Source organism: Accipiter gentilis, chromosome 12 (assembly GCF_929443795.1).
Source record: "Accipiter gentilis chromosome 12, bAccGen1.1, whole genome shotgun sequence".
NCBI lineage: Eukaryota > Metazoa > Chordata > Aves > Accipitriformes > Accipitridae > Astur > Astur gentilis.
The window spans coordinates 30,487,862-30,501,235 of NC_064891.1; the positions used below are offsets into that span (position 1 = coordinate 30,487,862).

The 13,374-nt window shown below is 40.4% G+C and overlaps 1 protein-coding gene across 2 annotated transcripts in view; it reads right to left on the reverse strand.

Moving 5' to 3' along the window:
* Positions 1 to 1,939: 1,939 nt before the first annotated feature.
* Positions 1,940 to 13,374, reverse strand: part of UBA6 (ubiquitin like modifier activating enzyme 6) — a 35,759-nt gene continuing 24,324 nt past the window's right edge. For both annotated transcript variants that reach the window (XM_049814752.1, XM_049814753.1), the window contains exons 28-34: positions 12,855 to 12,926; positions 11,546 to 11,663; positions 10,433 to 10,626; positions 9,677 to 9,804; positions 7,295 to 7,382; positions 6,825 to 6,919; positions 1,940 to 4,502 (exon numbers count right to left, since the gene is read on the reverse strand). In XM_049814752.1, coding sequence (XP_049670709.1) covers positions 4,367 to 4,502; positions 6,825 to 6,919; positions 7,295 to 7,382; positions 9,677 to 9,804; positions 10,433 to 10,626; positions 11,546 to 11,663; positions 12,855 to 12,926 — 831 coding nt within the window. In that variant the 3' untranslated portion in view covers positions 1,940 to 4,366. The remainder of the gene's footprint in view (positions 4,503 to 6,824; positions 6,920 to 7,294; positions 7,383 to 9,676; positions 9,805 to 10,432; positions 10,627 to 11,545; positions 11,664 to 12,854; positions 12,927 to 13,374) is intronic.

Here is a 13,374-nt window from a genome sequence, read left to right on the forward strand (position 1 = left end):
CTGCAGCACAGATAAACACTTGCGCTAGCTACTTCATTGACCACACAAAAGACACATTTACTAAAATAAACTCTCAAAAGCTATCTGGTCAAAACTTACCAACCTTTGGACAAAGGTTTAGTTTGCTGCACTGTGCTGCAGCAGAGTATGCTTTCTGTAATTGCAAAAGAAGAGATAATTAACATGGATGGATAAACCTTTCAAGCTAATAAGCCTGTTGCATTTGCCTGAAATTCAGTTCCCTTCTTCAGACAACTGGCCTACAGCCACATTGTTTCAAAGACATAAGAAAAATTAAGAACATGAACTTATCTAAAGCCTTTACTTATGTTTGATACAAGTCCAAGAGATACACAAACTCTCTGCCTAGCTCAAACCCACATTGTTTCGGGATGTGAGGTGCTGTTGTAGAATAAGTCAATAGATTTAATAATAAAATGAGCTACCAGGAAAATATGATATGCAACAGACCTGCTCACCAGGCCAGTGTTTTCAGCCTGCCCCCCTGTATAGCCCCAGCCCAGGATTGGTCTAAAACCAGTCAAGCTAATCAGTAGAGACAGGTTGAGCAAAAGATGAAAAATCAGCAAGAAGCAGGTGCTTTGCTGGCAAAAGATTAAAACATGCAGAGCTTGTAGAGATAGATGTGTAATAGTTAATGGAACAACTTGAAGGTTTTCTCAAAATTGTGCAGATACAGGACTTCAAGGTAAACTGAACAAGAGACAACTGACCCGAGGTGGACCTTGAAATCTCAAAGACGAGAACTGGGACCAGACAAGACAAGAAAGCTGAGACAAGAACTAATTAAAGGACTTTGATGAACGATGAGACCTGGGAACCAAGACTTGACTGGAAACTTACAAAAATTTTGGACTGGGATAATGCATGGTAAAAAGGTATATAAGACTGAGAAACTTTGGAGGGTTGCCATTCACTGTGGAGGTGGCCCAGCTCTGAGTTGTTAATAAAGTAAAACTAAGGAAACCCATGACTGAGAATTCTTTAACAGCCATGATAAGGTGACAGGGTTTCTGCATTCACAGCTGGTGCCAGAGTGGTTCTTCCTATGTAGTCATTATTCTTGAATAGCAACTTTTTTTTTTTTTTTCCCAATAAACATTCACATATTCACCATACATAGGAAAAGAGTGGGAAAAAAGCTGAAAACGTGTATTTTACCCCTCGTATAGGTAAATAAAGTCCTAAATCCATCAGATCTGCCAAAACAGTCTTGTTAGTGGTAGCATGATCTTCACACAGAATCCTCACTACTCCTAGCATTAAAGAAACATGGAGATTAACCACAGAAAACAGTTGAGCTGGGTGCTAAATACCTCATGTTTTGCATGCACAAACATTCCTGCAACTATTAAGAATACGAGAAATTAAGGGAAAGCTAGTGTAAATATGAGCAAACTCTGTAAGAAAGCATCTGAGTGAGAAAGATCTTCAATACTGTTATAAAACTTCATCTCTACAAGTCAACTGCTCTTTCAAAGAATAGCATTTTGAAGGAAAGCTATTCAAAATGTTCTAGTGGAAAGAGAGTTCTTCACTGCTGCAGGGAGATGGCTAGCTCTAGCTGCTCCATGGGAATAGAGCATCAAACAGTCCTAGACGCACACAAGCTTTCATTACAATGAGAAAAAAAAAAAAAAAAAAAAAGGCAGTTCTCAGATTCCAGGTAGTGCTATGAGCCTCTGCACTGCTAGCACTAGTAGTGACAACGTTGGAGATCTGGAAGACCAGCATGCTGAAATTCATTTGCTTGGTTTGATTAAGCTGATCATGCTGATCACCTGCTGAGACTTTTGATAAAAAGCAGCAACAGACTGAGAAATGTGTTCTATCAAACAAATTCACACTGAATCAGCTCACTCCACTCTACACAACATTCAGTATAAACACGTTCACTCTCCATATCAGCAATTCAGAAAGTTTTAAAACATGAAAAACAATTTTAATGAGCCATTTGACATGCACAGTTCTTCCATATAAAGTCCTCTTTCGGTTATTACTTTTAAGATTTTACCTAGGTTAACTTATATCCAGAAAATTTTAAAGGTCTGCTAAAAAGTATCTAGCGTGATTGTGCATTTCCAGTTTTTCCATCAGCAACTGTTTAACTGAGCAGAACCCATCCATAGAACAGACAGCCATCCAACAGGTACACCTAGTAAGAGCAGTATAGAGATACAGCCATGTATGTAAATCCTGGCCGCAATCCCTGCCAACCTCAACCTGGACTTTTTGGGAAGGGTCTCACAAAGCTGTATGCGTTATAATTAATGGAACGACTTTTATTAATAACATCTGAAAATTAACTTTAAACCCTGAGGACTGTCAGATGGCATTACAGAAAAGTACTGAGACTTTACTATTTTTATATGCTACTTACTTTGAAAGCATAAGCATGATGTTAACACCACACTAACGTACCAGAGTGTACTTACTCAAAGTTTCACGTTTCCCAGTCTCCAGCTGTGAGGTGACAGAGCCTTCAACTTGACCTAAACCTTTAAGTGATCCTTAGCACTAATAAGTTATTTCAGTTCAGATTCTAATACTGTCACAGCGAAATACATTTTAGTTGTTATTTAGCAGTGGAAACTTACTGTCTGCTTGTGCCCTCTCTGCACTCTAAATGTAGACAGCTTTTCTCCTGTTTCAAAAAGTTTCTCTAAAAGCAGTTCTTAAAAAAAAAAAAAAGAAAAGAAATAACTTAGGTAATTTAAAAAGCAGTATTATTAATCTAGAAAATTATATCTATAAACTAGACTGACTGTAAAACTATATATACCTTCCAGAAGATTCCCTGCACGTAAGGCTAAATCCCAAATATTGGAATAATTGTGTTGATTCCAGCTATTCAGTTCCATACATCTTGGTGTTCAAGTTCCCAGCCTAGTAGCTGTTACTCCTGACTACAACTAACAGAGAAGGGAAAAAAGGAGAGGTAATATTCCTGACGAATAATGTTCATTAAATGTGAAGATATCCCTAAAGCTTAATAAATTATGATCAAGGATAAATAGCTAAGTAGTCAGTAGCTTTTGCAACAGCTGCAGGAGATAATGTGCAGTCACAATCTCTAAGGCTTAAACACATTAAAAGGTTTTCCAGTTCATAGGTTTTTATTCTAACCTCACTTCACTCTATCATCATTGGGAGAAAAAAAGAACTACCAGCTCAACTATCCAGTGTTTAAATGACAAAGAAAATAAGGTGGTATCACAGATGCTTCTGCAACACACCTCTGCCTCACCACAGCAGCAAAGCTAGTCCCCAATTATTTCCGATTAAGCAGATTCTTTATACTTAGATACCCTAGTAACTGACTGATGATAAAAACATCAGTGTTCAGTGCAACTCAGACTTGTGCTGTGGACAGGCATACAGCATAACCATTCGCTAAAAGGAAATGGTACCAAAAGGAGTAGCTGAGGAAACAGAGTTTGCTATGACAAACATCCACAGCCATTTGCCTTCTCTTCCTTTAGAAGTCATCATTCGCTACAGTGTTTTTAATTTGGTGAGGGCAGAAAAGCTCAACCACACCAAACATTTTCTCTTTCTTGAAGACAAAGTTTTATTGTTGAAAGTGTTAACTCAGCTCTCCAATAGGTTTCCACTTTCCCCATACTGCAGTATTCCCCAAAGAACAGCCTTAGTACAAATAATCAACAACTCCAGCTCTCTTGACTCAGGGGAGCTGTGACAATTTACACCTACTCAAGACCTGCCTCCCTATGTTTCCACATTGAGACTGACATAAGATAGCTGCTCTGACACACAGCATCACTAACTGTTCAGAAGAGAGCACCAACAACACAAAGCAGTTCATCTGCTTTTAAGTGGGAGTTTAAACCTTTAGGATGGATTGAACCTCACATGTAGGTGGCAAGAATAAAATTCTTATTTGAGAATTAAGTAACACATGAAATGGATCTGAGATGTTCTTAGAACACCAGGAGTATCATAAAATGGCAGTTTTCCTATTTTTTGCACTCTTCTCTAAGCAGCGCCTAATTTGCACACGAGGACCATTTGTTAGGTTCACCATTCTTCTTGCTTTCTTCAGCTCCCCACAAATTAATACAAATCTTGTCTTTAAGGTAAGGACTGTACTGGACATTCCATCTCATGGAGTGACCAATCCTCCTTTGAGCAAACAGGTTTGAAGAAAATGGGAGCAGATGAAACATAAATCCAGTTTGTCTTCAGTGCAAAGCCACTGATTTTCACCATTCATTTTAATTAAGGCTTCACCAAAAAGAAATATATAGTACCATCTTTAATAGCTGAAAATTAGCACACTCCTTTCAGAACAACTGGTCCGGGAGTGACTTTTGTGTCTCTACCATCAATTGTCTTCCTGAACAAAGTAGTATCTCACTGGTGGCCCTGGCAAGTCTTCCTCTCCATCAGTCTCTGGAGCAAACGATACTGTCAAATCCACATACTTCTTATCAGCTGATGGTTTCACAAGCTTTTGCATCCTACAAGGAAATGAAGAACAGTTTGTTAACATACCAGAAGGAGGATTGGCAGTGGGAATTCAGGGCCAGACTAGGATGAGTTTCACTGCCAGCAATGAAGCCCAACATACTAGAAACCAGATTAAAACGGAGAATAAGCCGCCTTTTAATTTTGACACAAAAGCTGTTTCTCCACCTGAGGTACAGCAAATGGTATCTCATTTTCTTGATAGACTTAGCCTGTTAGTGAGCTATTACATTGTTCACTCAAGTGCTCAGTACAAAAGAAAAGAGAAAATGGCCAGTTTTGGATGGCATTCCTCACCGACGTAACTTCTCTTTGGCGTCCTACTGAGGCACAAGGCAAAATTAGCGTTCTGTGCAGGATTTCGGTCAATGAGGAGGAGTAAGTTCTCGGTCTACCAATAAGGGCTGGTTTTAATACATTATTAAGGAGAACCACTCCAGTGCACACACTAGATACACAGTTCTGATGGAAAGTAACTCTACTGGAGTTAAGATTTGTTAAGTCCTTGAATTTTGAAGGCAAATGGCAATGAGTGGGGAAAACACCCACGATTTGGGACTTCTTCGTTCATGACCACAGTGTGAGTTTAAACTAGATAAGCACGTCACGTCTTAGTGCAACTTCCCCCCTTTGCCCTCCATAGTCTCAAAAGCTACAGCTATTGCTTGGAAGTAGCACAATAAAATACTGAAGTAGAAGGTCAATCAACGTCACTTTCATTACATATCTTTGGATGTCTCAAAATTATTTTCTTGCCAACTCAGAACACTAGTTCCTGAGGCCAGCTCAAATGTTAGGAGGCTGGGGGAATACAGTAACTCATTTCTATTCCTCACAGGTCACTTAAAGGAGGATTTCCCTTCTGGCTATGCTTTAGCATGCAGGTAAAAAAGCTGCTTTCTCCAAAGTACTTGTTCCCTTGCAAGAACAAAAAAGCATTAGCCTCTTCTCAGGAGAGATACTGAGGTCATATCCATTTGCATGAGGAAGCCCCAAGCTACAGAGCAAGGCAGATAACTATGTCACTAAAAATTGCTTTTAAGGAGTATGCTACCAGTCAGTGCTGTAATTCTGAAATTAAGACATAGTCTTGCAATGCTTGTCATATTAAAGCAAGAGAAAGATTTTAAACACCTTAAGAAAAAACAAACACACAAGCAAGACCAGAGTTTGCTGTGCAAATATCTTATAAAGCTTTTAGGACTGTTTGTAACAGAACCCCAAGTTGCTGTAACTACATGGAAAGCTTGAACTGAATCTCAGGGTAGTAAGAAATCTTGATATTCACAAGAAGGCAGCTTCACACCATGCCTTTGACTTCATTACACATCCCACTCATTCAAAATTATTTATAGAGCTGTAGGAAAAGGAATATAAACAACTATTTTTGAGATAGGCTGTAAATTCACATCCTAGTATGCCAGGTTCTCTAAAGCCAGTACCATCTTAGAAGCTCTTCTCTCCCTGGAAGTTTGAAGTAGCTTGCCCATAACATACTCTACTTTGCCAGGCATTACCTACTGGCAGACCTTTGAAAAAGTATTGATCAATGCATCTACTTGATGTAGCAAAGCCTGTGAGAACTGGCCGGCATACACTTCACAGGAGCTGTGAAAAACAAATTTTGAGCTAAAGAAGTTCAATCGAGAGACGAGAACTACACCTGGGTGAGATCTGGCTGTCACTTTGCAAAGGCCTATCAGTCGAAAAACAATGCCCTACCCTCACACCCTCCCAAACTTCCAGTGTGTTACCACCCCAGTTTCCTGTCAGCGAATAGCACTGCAAAGCCTTGTGAATGTCTTCATTTTTAAAAAGGGCTAAAGTGAGCTAGAATCTCAAGGAATTACTATGAACTGAACAGACTTCCAGAAATCTCAATCTGCAACCGATACATTAACTCCTTCCCAAATAAGTGTTCTCATTCCTTCAAAGCTAAGTTGCTAAATATCACCATTAGTTTTAAGCCAGTTTAAAAAAAGTTCAATTGGTCTTGTTCTGCTTAAACCAAGTACTTTCCCCAAAAACACTTGCTGTCAGACTTCTTTGGGTTTCTCACTCTGGCATTCATCAGCTGGAGTAGCATTTTGCAAGTCTCCTGTCCTCACCACAGAAGCGAATTCACTTTCTCTTTTTTCTTTTTTTTTTTTTTTCCCAAACGGAAGAAATTACCTTTTTCCTTTCCCAAATATTAATGACTAGCAACCACTTTGATAGAAAACATTGTTGTCAGATACACATCCTTATGATACAACCAGTGAACATAATTTGTACGTGCAGTGGCACCCCTCAATCCATTTTCCAGTTATACTTACGTCAGCTTTAATCTTTTAATATGACCTGGCATCACAGGAACATACAGCATTTTGACTCCCTGGACAACCATAGTTGGTTCAATTCCATATTTCTCCTGGAATTCACAAATTGAAAATTATTAAAGGACTAGGACAGCTACACAAACCAGCAGATACTACTACTGCTAATGCTACAACTAATTATTCAAAACCATAGAGTCCCAACCAGAAAACTTGCTAATGCATGGACGTTGACAGAAGTTTCATAAAGATACATTTGAGCCAAATGAATTAACAAAGAATTTGAAAATAGGCTTGGACGCATTTACTTAAAGACATTCCCATTGACATTAATTCTTTCTAGAATTACTCTGGTTTGAACAATAACTTGATAAAAGAAAAAAAAACAAACCAAAAAAACCCCCAAACCAACAACCCAAAACAAGAAAACCCTTTCCTCTCATCTTGTATTAGCCCAGTAGATAACTTACTCTGACCGCATTTATGAAGTCCAACAGAGTAAAATCCTCTTTGCCATAAATTGTCCACCTATCCCAGATTGTAAATGATATCCCATTTCTGTTTTAAAAGGAGAAAGATTGGTTGTTACTTCAGAACGTAAACTCAAGCACTTCCTTTAAACATGTATTGAAGAACTGCTGTCTTCTAGCGACTTGCTGTTTTACCTTGAGCAAAAATCTCTTCCCTCTCTACTGCCATTTCTGCAGCTCTTTGACCTGGCTAAAGCACAAGACACAGTAAGAACTCTGAGTAAACATGGTATCTGGCAATGAACTTACTGAGTTTTCAGACCTACTGTATTGAGTTTGTGTGGCAAGGTTTGGGTAGCAGGGGGGCTACAGGGGTGCCTTCTGTGATAAGCTGCTAGAAGTTTCCCTATGTCCCATGGAGCCAATGCCAGCCGGCTCCAAGACAGACCCACCACTGGCCAAGCCCAAGCCCATCAGCAATAGTAGTGCCTTTGTGATAACATATTTAAGAAAGGGGAAAAAAAAAAAAGTTGCAACGGGCACGGAAACTGCAGCCAGGAGAAAGGAGTGAGAAAATGTAAGAGAAACAAGCCTGCAGACACCAAGGTCAGTGAAGAAGGAGGGGGAGGAGGTGCTCCAGGCACCAGAGCAGAGATTCCCCTGCAGCCCATGGTGAAGACCATGGTGAGGCAGGCTGTCCCCCTGCAGCCCAGGGAGGTCCACAGTGGAGCAGATCTCCACCTGCAGCCCAGGGAGGACCCCACACCAGAGCAGGTGGGTGCCCAAAGGAGGCTGTGACCCCGTGGGAAGCCCACACTGGAGCAGGCTTCTGGCAGGACCTGCAGACCTGTGGAGAGAGAAGCCCACGCTGGAGCAGGTTTTCTGGCAGGACTTGTGACCCTGCGGGGCACCCACACTGGAGCAGTGCGCTCCTGAAGGACTGCACACCGTGGAAGGGACTCACACTGGAGCAGTTCGTGAAGAACTGCAGCCCGTGGGAAGGACCCACGTTGGAGAAGTTCATGGAGGACTGTCTCCCGTGGGACGGACCCCATGCTGGAGCAGGGGAAGAGTCCTCCCCCTGAGGAGGATGAAGCGGCAGCGTGTTGAACTGACCGTAAACCCCATTCCCCATTCCCCTGTGCCACTGGGGGGGGGTTGGTAGAGAATCTGGGAGTGAAGTTGTGCCTGGGAAGAAGGGAGGGGTGGGGGGAAGGTGTTTTAAGATTTGGTTTTATTTCTCATTACCCTGCTCTGGTTGATTTGTAATAAATTAAGTTAATTTTCCCTAAGTCAAGTCTGTTTTGCCTGTGATGGTAATTGGTTGAATGATCTCTCCTGTCCTTATCTTGACCCACGAGCCCTTTGTTATATTTTCTCTCCCCTGTCCTGCTGAGGTGGGGAGTGATAAAGCAGCTTTGGTGGGCACCCAGCCTCCAGCCAGGGTCAACCCACCACAGTCTTTCCTGGTGCTAAAACCTCGGAACGTGAGGAATTCGAGATAAGGATAGTAATTGAGAGAGGTTACGGGCAAAACACAGACTAAATACAGCTAGAGAGTGGAGAGCTGCATGACTGTGGGAAATTTATGTTGTTGTAATTGTGGTGAAGGGATGAGGGGGGGATTGTGCGTAAATTGTCCACTTTCTGTCAGTGTTGTGATGATGTTATTTTGATTTTGGTGTGGAGAATTCTTTTTCGTTCATGTGAGTGAAGTTTGTGAAAACTGTGAAGATTGTGTGATGAATGTACATTTTAATGATAATTCTTAACTATGTGATGCACGGAGGCAAGGGGTGGAAGGCCCTACTGAAAAACAGCTCTTGTATTGACTAAGATGCAGAAGTGTGTCCAGTCTGTGCAGACAGGATGTTTATTAATAACCACGCTGCACATCTAACTCATCTAGATTTTTAAAGACTCGCTAGCAACAGCTTCCACTGAAAACAAAACTAAGCCCTTAAAACCACTATTTTTAAAATTAGGACAGAAGAGTGTCTGTCTGTGTGCTCTATTTTCCAAACAGGAAGTTCTTGAGCAATGCATTATGGGACACCCTTGGCAGTACTAAGAATATCACTTACACCTTTAGCAGTATGTACTAAATGGATAATAGAAGTTTGATAGCAAGCCCTAAGTGATTCATGATTTTCCAAGTTTAAAGAACAACAAAAAAATAACCCTGAATATCTATAACGTTTAACTGGAATATGACCATGAACTATGGTTCCATCATAGTTCTGCTATGCAAGCACATAAGGCCTTCATCTGGTTATCTGGATTTAATAACTGTACAAAATTTACACTTGTAATGGCTCACCAAGTTCTAAGCATCAATTACCACATTTCCAAATACTGCCCTTCTGCCATTGTCCCTCCTACCTGATTTCCGTTCTTCTTACTTCAGCAGTTTCTGTAAAGACCATTATGGGAATGGCTAGGTTCAGAAAACAGTTCTTGTATGCATCAGCTGGGTAGCCACCCACAACTTTGATAAGCTCCAGTGCAACCTGCAGTAAATAAGAATCCCATATGTCCATGAGTCCCGTGTTATCAACACTGGTTTAGTCAAGAGGCCAGCAACTACAGACTTAAGTTGTTAACGAGATCAGCCTTTGTCTAACTGGCAGAGTAAATCACATCTGGAAATGCAACCCAATATGCCACAGAAATAAATTCTGTTGCTGCTAATGGAAATATTTAAAATGTTCAGAAGTGTTCCTAATGTAAGGCTCTTCCAAAATTTTTTAATTCAAGACACCTCCACAAAGCACGCAGTTCTGTTGCAGTGCATGGATGTGAATTACTGCAGAACAGATCCTTTCCACTCTTGGCCGTGGCACTCTGATGGAAGTTAGTATTAACTGCAGAAAACAAACCAAAATGCTGATCTCCAACTCCTCTTTCTGGCCAGCAAATTAGAAATAAAAGCACCAAGGGCTTACCACAACTAGAACCAAGAGCGACCTTTTGTATTGGTACATGAGAAAAAAAGATTATTAAGTTTGAAAGAAACCCATTTCTTTAATGAGGCTCTATCAGGGTAGCATTAATCAATATCCAGACAACGGTGGTTTTAGGCAAGGAACAGTAAGAGAAAGAAACATACATTTTAAGCATTTTAAAAAGCATACTCACCAGCCCTGATACTGCAGCAGTAGCTGTTGCAATTGCAGGAATAATCTTTCCAGCAATGCGCTTTGTTTTGAACCGATCTGCTGGTTCAATGTTGTACATCTTGGCTCGCAAGTTTGATGCTGCTGTTATGAAATCTATATGCCCATTACTATCGTCATCTTTTTCAAAGGAGATGGGCTTCATTTGCAAGTCATCTGCTTATGGAAAAAAAAAGGGGGAGGGAAGCAAAAATTATTATTAGAAAACTGAAGATACCCTAAACATAAGTTATAGCGAACTAGAACCTTAACAAATTAAAAATTTCACATTCTGGAGCTTGGTGCCTTACTTACAACTTGCTTTCCCATGCTAAAAGCAGAAATGCCCCTATCAATACCAGTTGTTAAAAGTGAGTAATGAAATAAATATCAGCAGAGCTCTGTAATTTCATTTTCCTTGCAGCACCAGGAATAGATTATGACAGTCCTATACACCCCACCTCGCTATAGCTCCATCGTGTGAGAATTCCCTCTGTAAGATTTATCTGTAACCATTTCACTATGGACTCAGTAGCATGGGAGACAGAGGTTAGGGTTTTCTCCCCTGTGTTTACGGGCTAAAAAATGCATGCATTTAGCTGTTACCCAATGACCTCTTCATGTGGCCAGGCACAAAAATGAGATCCAAGCATCCTCATTTTAACATATCTAGAAGATGCTGAAGACGACTTTTAACAGCCTTCACAATTTAGGGTAATTTCAGATTGACTCCTGTAAGTAGTAACTCTCAACCTTCTCATACAAGAATCACTTTAAGTCCATCTGGGATCTAGCCAGCACCCCTTCCCTCCTTAGAGTTCAATTCCCTGCTGCCTGCTCGCTGTCATCAGGGTTGTATTTACGTGCAAGTATAGCCGAGAAACCTAAAACTTGCAGCAATCTCAGAAATACAGAAGCACAGGGTAACGTCATGCAATAAGGACAGTTATCTGCATGGCACTTCAGAAAGCTTTAGATATCAGCTATCTGCTTCTTGCAGTTACGGAACTGCTTTATCCAAAGACCTGAATGTCATACTACTGGCAGTGCAACTGCAAGGTGTTACTAAGCTATGAAGCTAGCTTGCACTACTCACTTTCCAGAGCTTCATTGGATACTATAGACTTCTCCAGCTGGAAAATAGCATTCCTTTCATCCTCACTGCTGACTGGAATATGATCTGGTTTTCTTGCAGTTTCGTCAGTCTGTACAACCTGCAAGTATGTGCAGTGCTTGAGTAATAAAGTACATGAACTTTGTACAGCGCAAGCATGAAGTGTACTAGATTTCCTGTCTTCCCTGCAGTCTTTCCTCCCCAGTTCAAGAGAGACAGACTCACTGCAGCAAGTCCAGTCAAGGGCCACAAAGATCATTAAAGGACTGAAGCATCTCCTATATGAGGTGAAGCTGAAAGAGCTGGGATGGTTCAGCCTGCAGAAGAGAATGCTCAGTGGGATCTTATCAGTGTGAATAAATATCTGATGGGGGGAAAGTACAGAAGGCAGAGCCAGACTCTTTTCACTGGTGCTCAGTGACAGGACAAGGGGGTATGGGCACAAATTGAAGTGCATAGAATTCCATAAGGAACATGTGAAAATACTTTAAAGAAAAAAAAAAAAACCAACAACCAAAACTGTGAAGATGGTTGAACACTGGCACAGGTAGAGAGGCTGTGGAGCCTCCATCTTCAGACATATTCAAAACCCCATGGAACACAGTCCTTAACGACCTGCTCTAGCTGCCCCTGCTTAAGCAAGGGGATTGGACTAGGCAGTCTCCAGAGGTCCCTTCCAAGGTCAACCATTCTATCATTCCAAGTCAAAATACCAGTTTTGTCTCATGAGGCAAGCATTCATGAGACAAGTGTTAACACTGGGCAAGAAAATATGAAAACACCCTGGAATATTTGCTAATTTTAAATGATGAGAAATGCTAGCCACTGCACAATAACACTTAAGTTAATTTTTTTGAAGTTCACACTTCAAAAATAAACATAAAAGTAATGACGATTCCTTTATATTACCTAGAAAGAAGTAACAAATAGACACTAGTCTTGGATTGCTTTAAAGCTGCTTGTAAGTAAAATTTTACTATTTTTATTAAAATAGTATAGGCTCATATAAACTTAAAAAAGCTTGCAGACTTGCAATCACCCTCATGCATGAAAACCAATGCTAGAACAAACCATTTGCAAATGGCAAAAAATCCCCACACCTTGCATTTAGCATCTGGTACCTAGATAGCTTAGCTGTGTCAAGTTAAAGCAGTCCTGTATGACACACTCGTTTCCCCAAAACACATTTTAATTTGTATTTATTTCTCATCAACATCAATGCAAGAAGTAGCTGGAGATGTGGGATAGTGCTTGTGGTTTTTTTTTTCTTTAAACTAAATATCACACTTACTTTGTTTGAAGGTCTGAACTCTGGTACCTTCACAGCTGAAATAATCTTCAAAATAGTTTCCTCTGACAAATCCTAGTATGGTTTTGAAGAAAAATAATTTACATTCACATCAACTCAAAAAGGCCCCCACAAAAAGATTGTACGTCCAGTAGCATTTCAAAGAATACCAAAACCAAAAAATCCCACAAATATTCAGTGATGTTTCAGTGAAACATCATCACTGAGACATCATCACTGAGACACCAAGTGACATTTCAGTTGCCACAGTGAACCAGAGTGGTATGAAGTGCCTAGCACTTGAAAACTGAACAGAACTGAAGTGTAAACATGACTTAGAGGAAGATCCAATTAGAAAAGAAAAAGGGTAACAACAATAACAAAGGATAAGCAACACAGAGGCTGTGAGTAGTAAAAAATAAAACTCCCAGACCATAGCTGACAATTAAACAAATGCCTTAAAGAGATCTTCTCTCAGTTCAGTTATTGTATTGCACAGGAAATAGGTCCATCAAAATAAGAA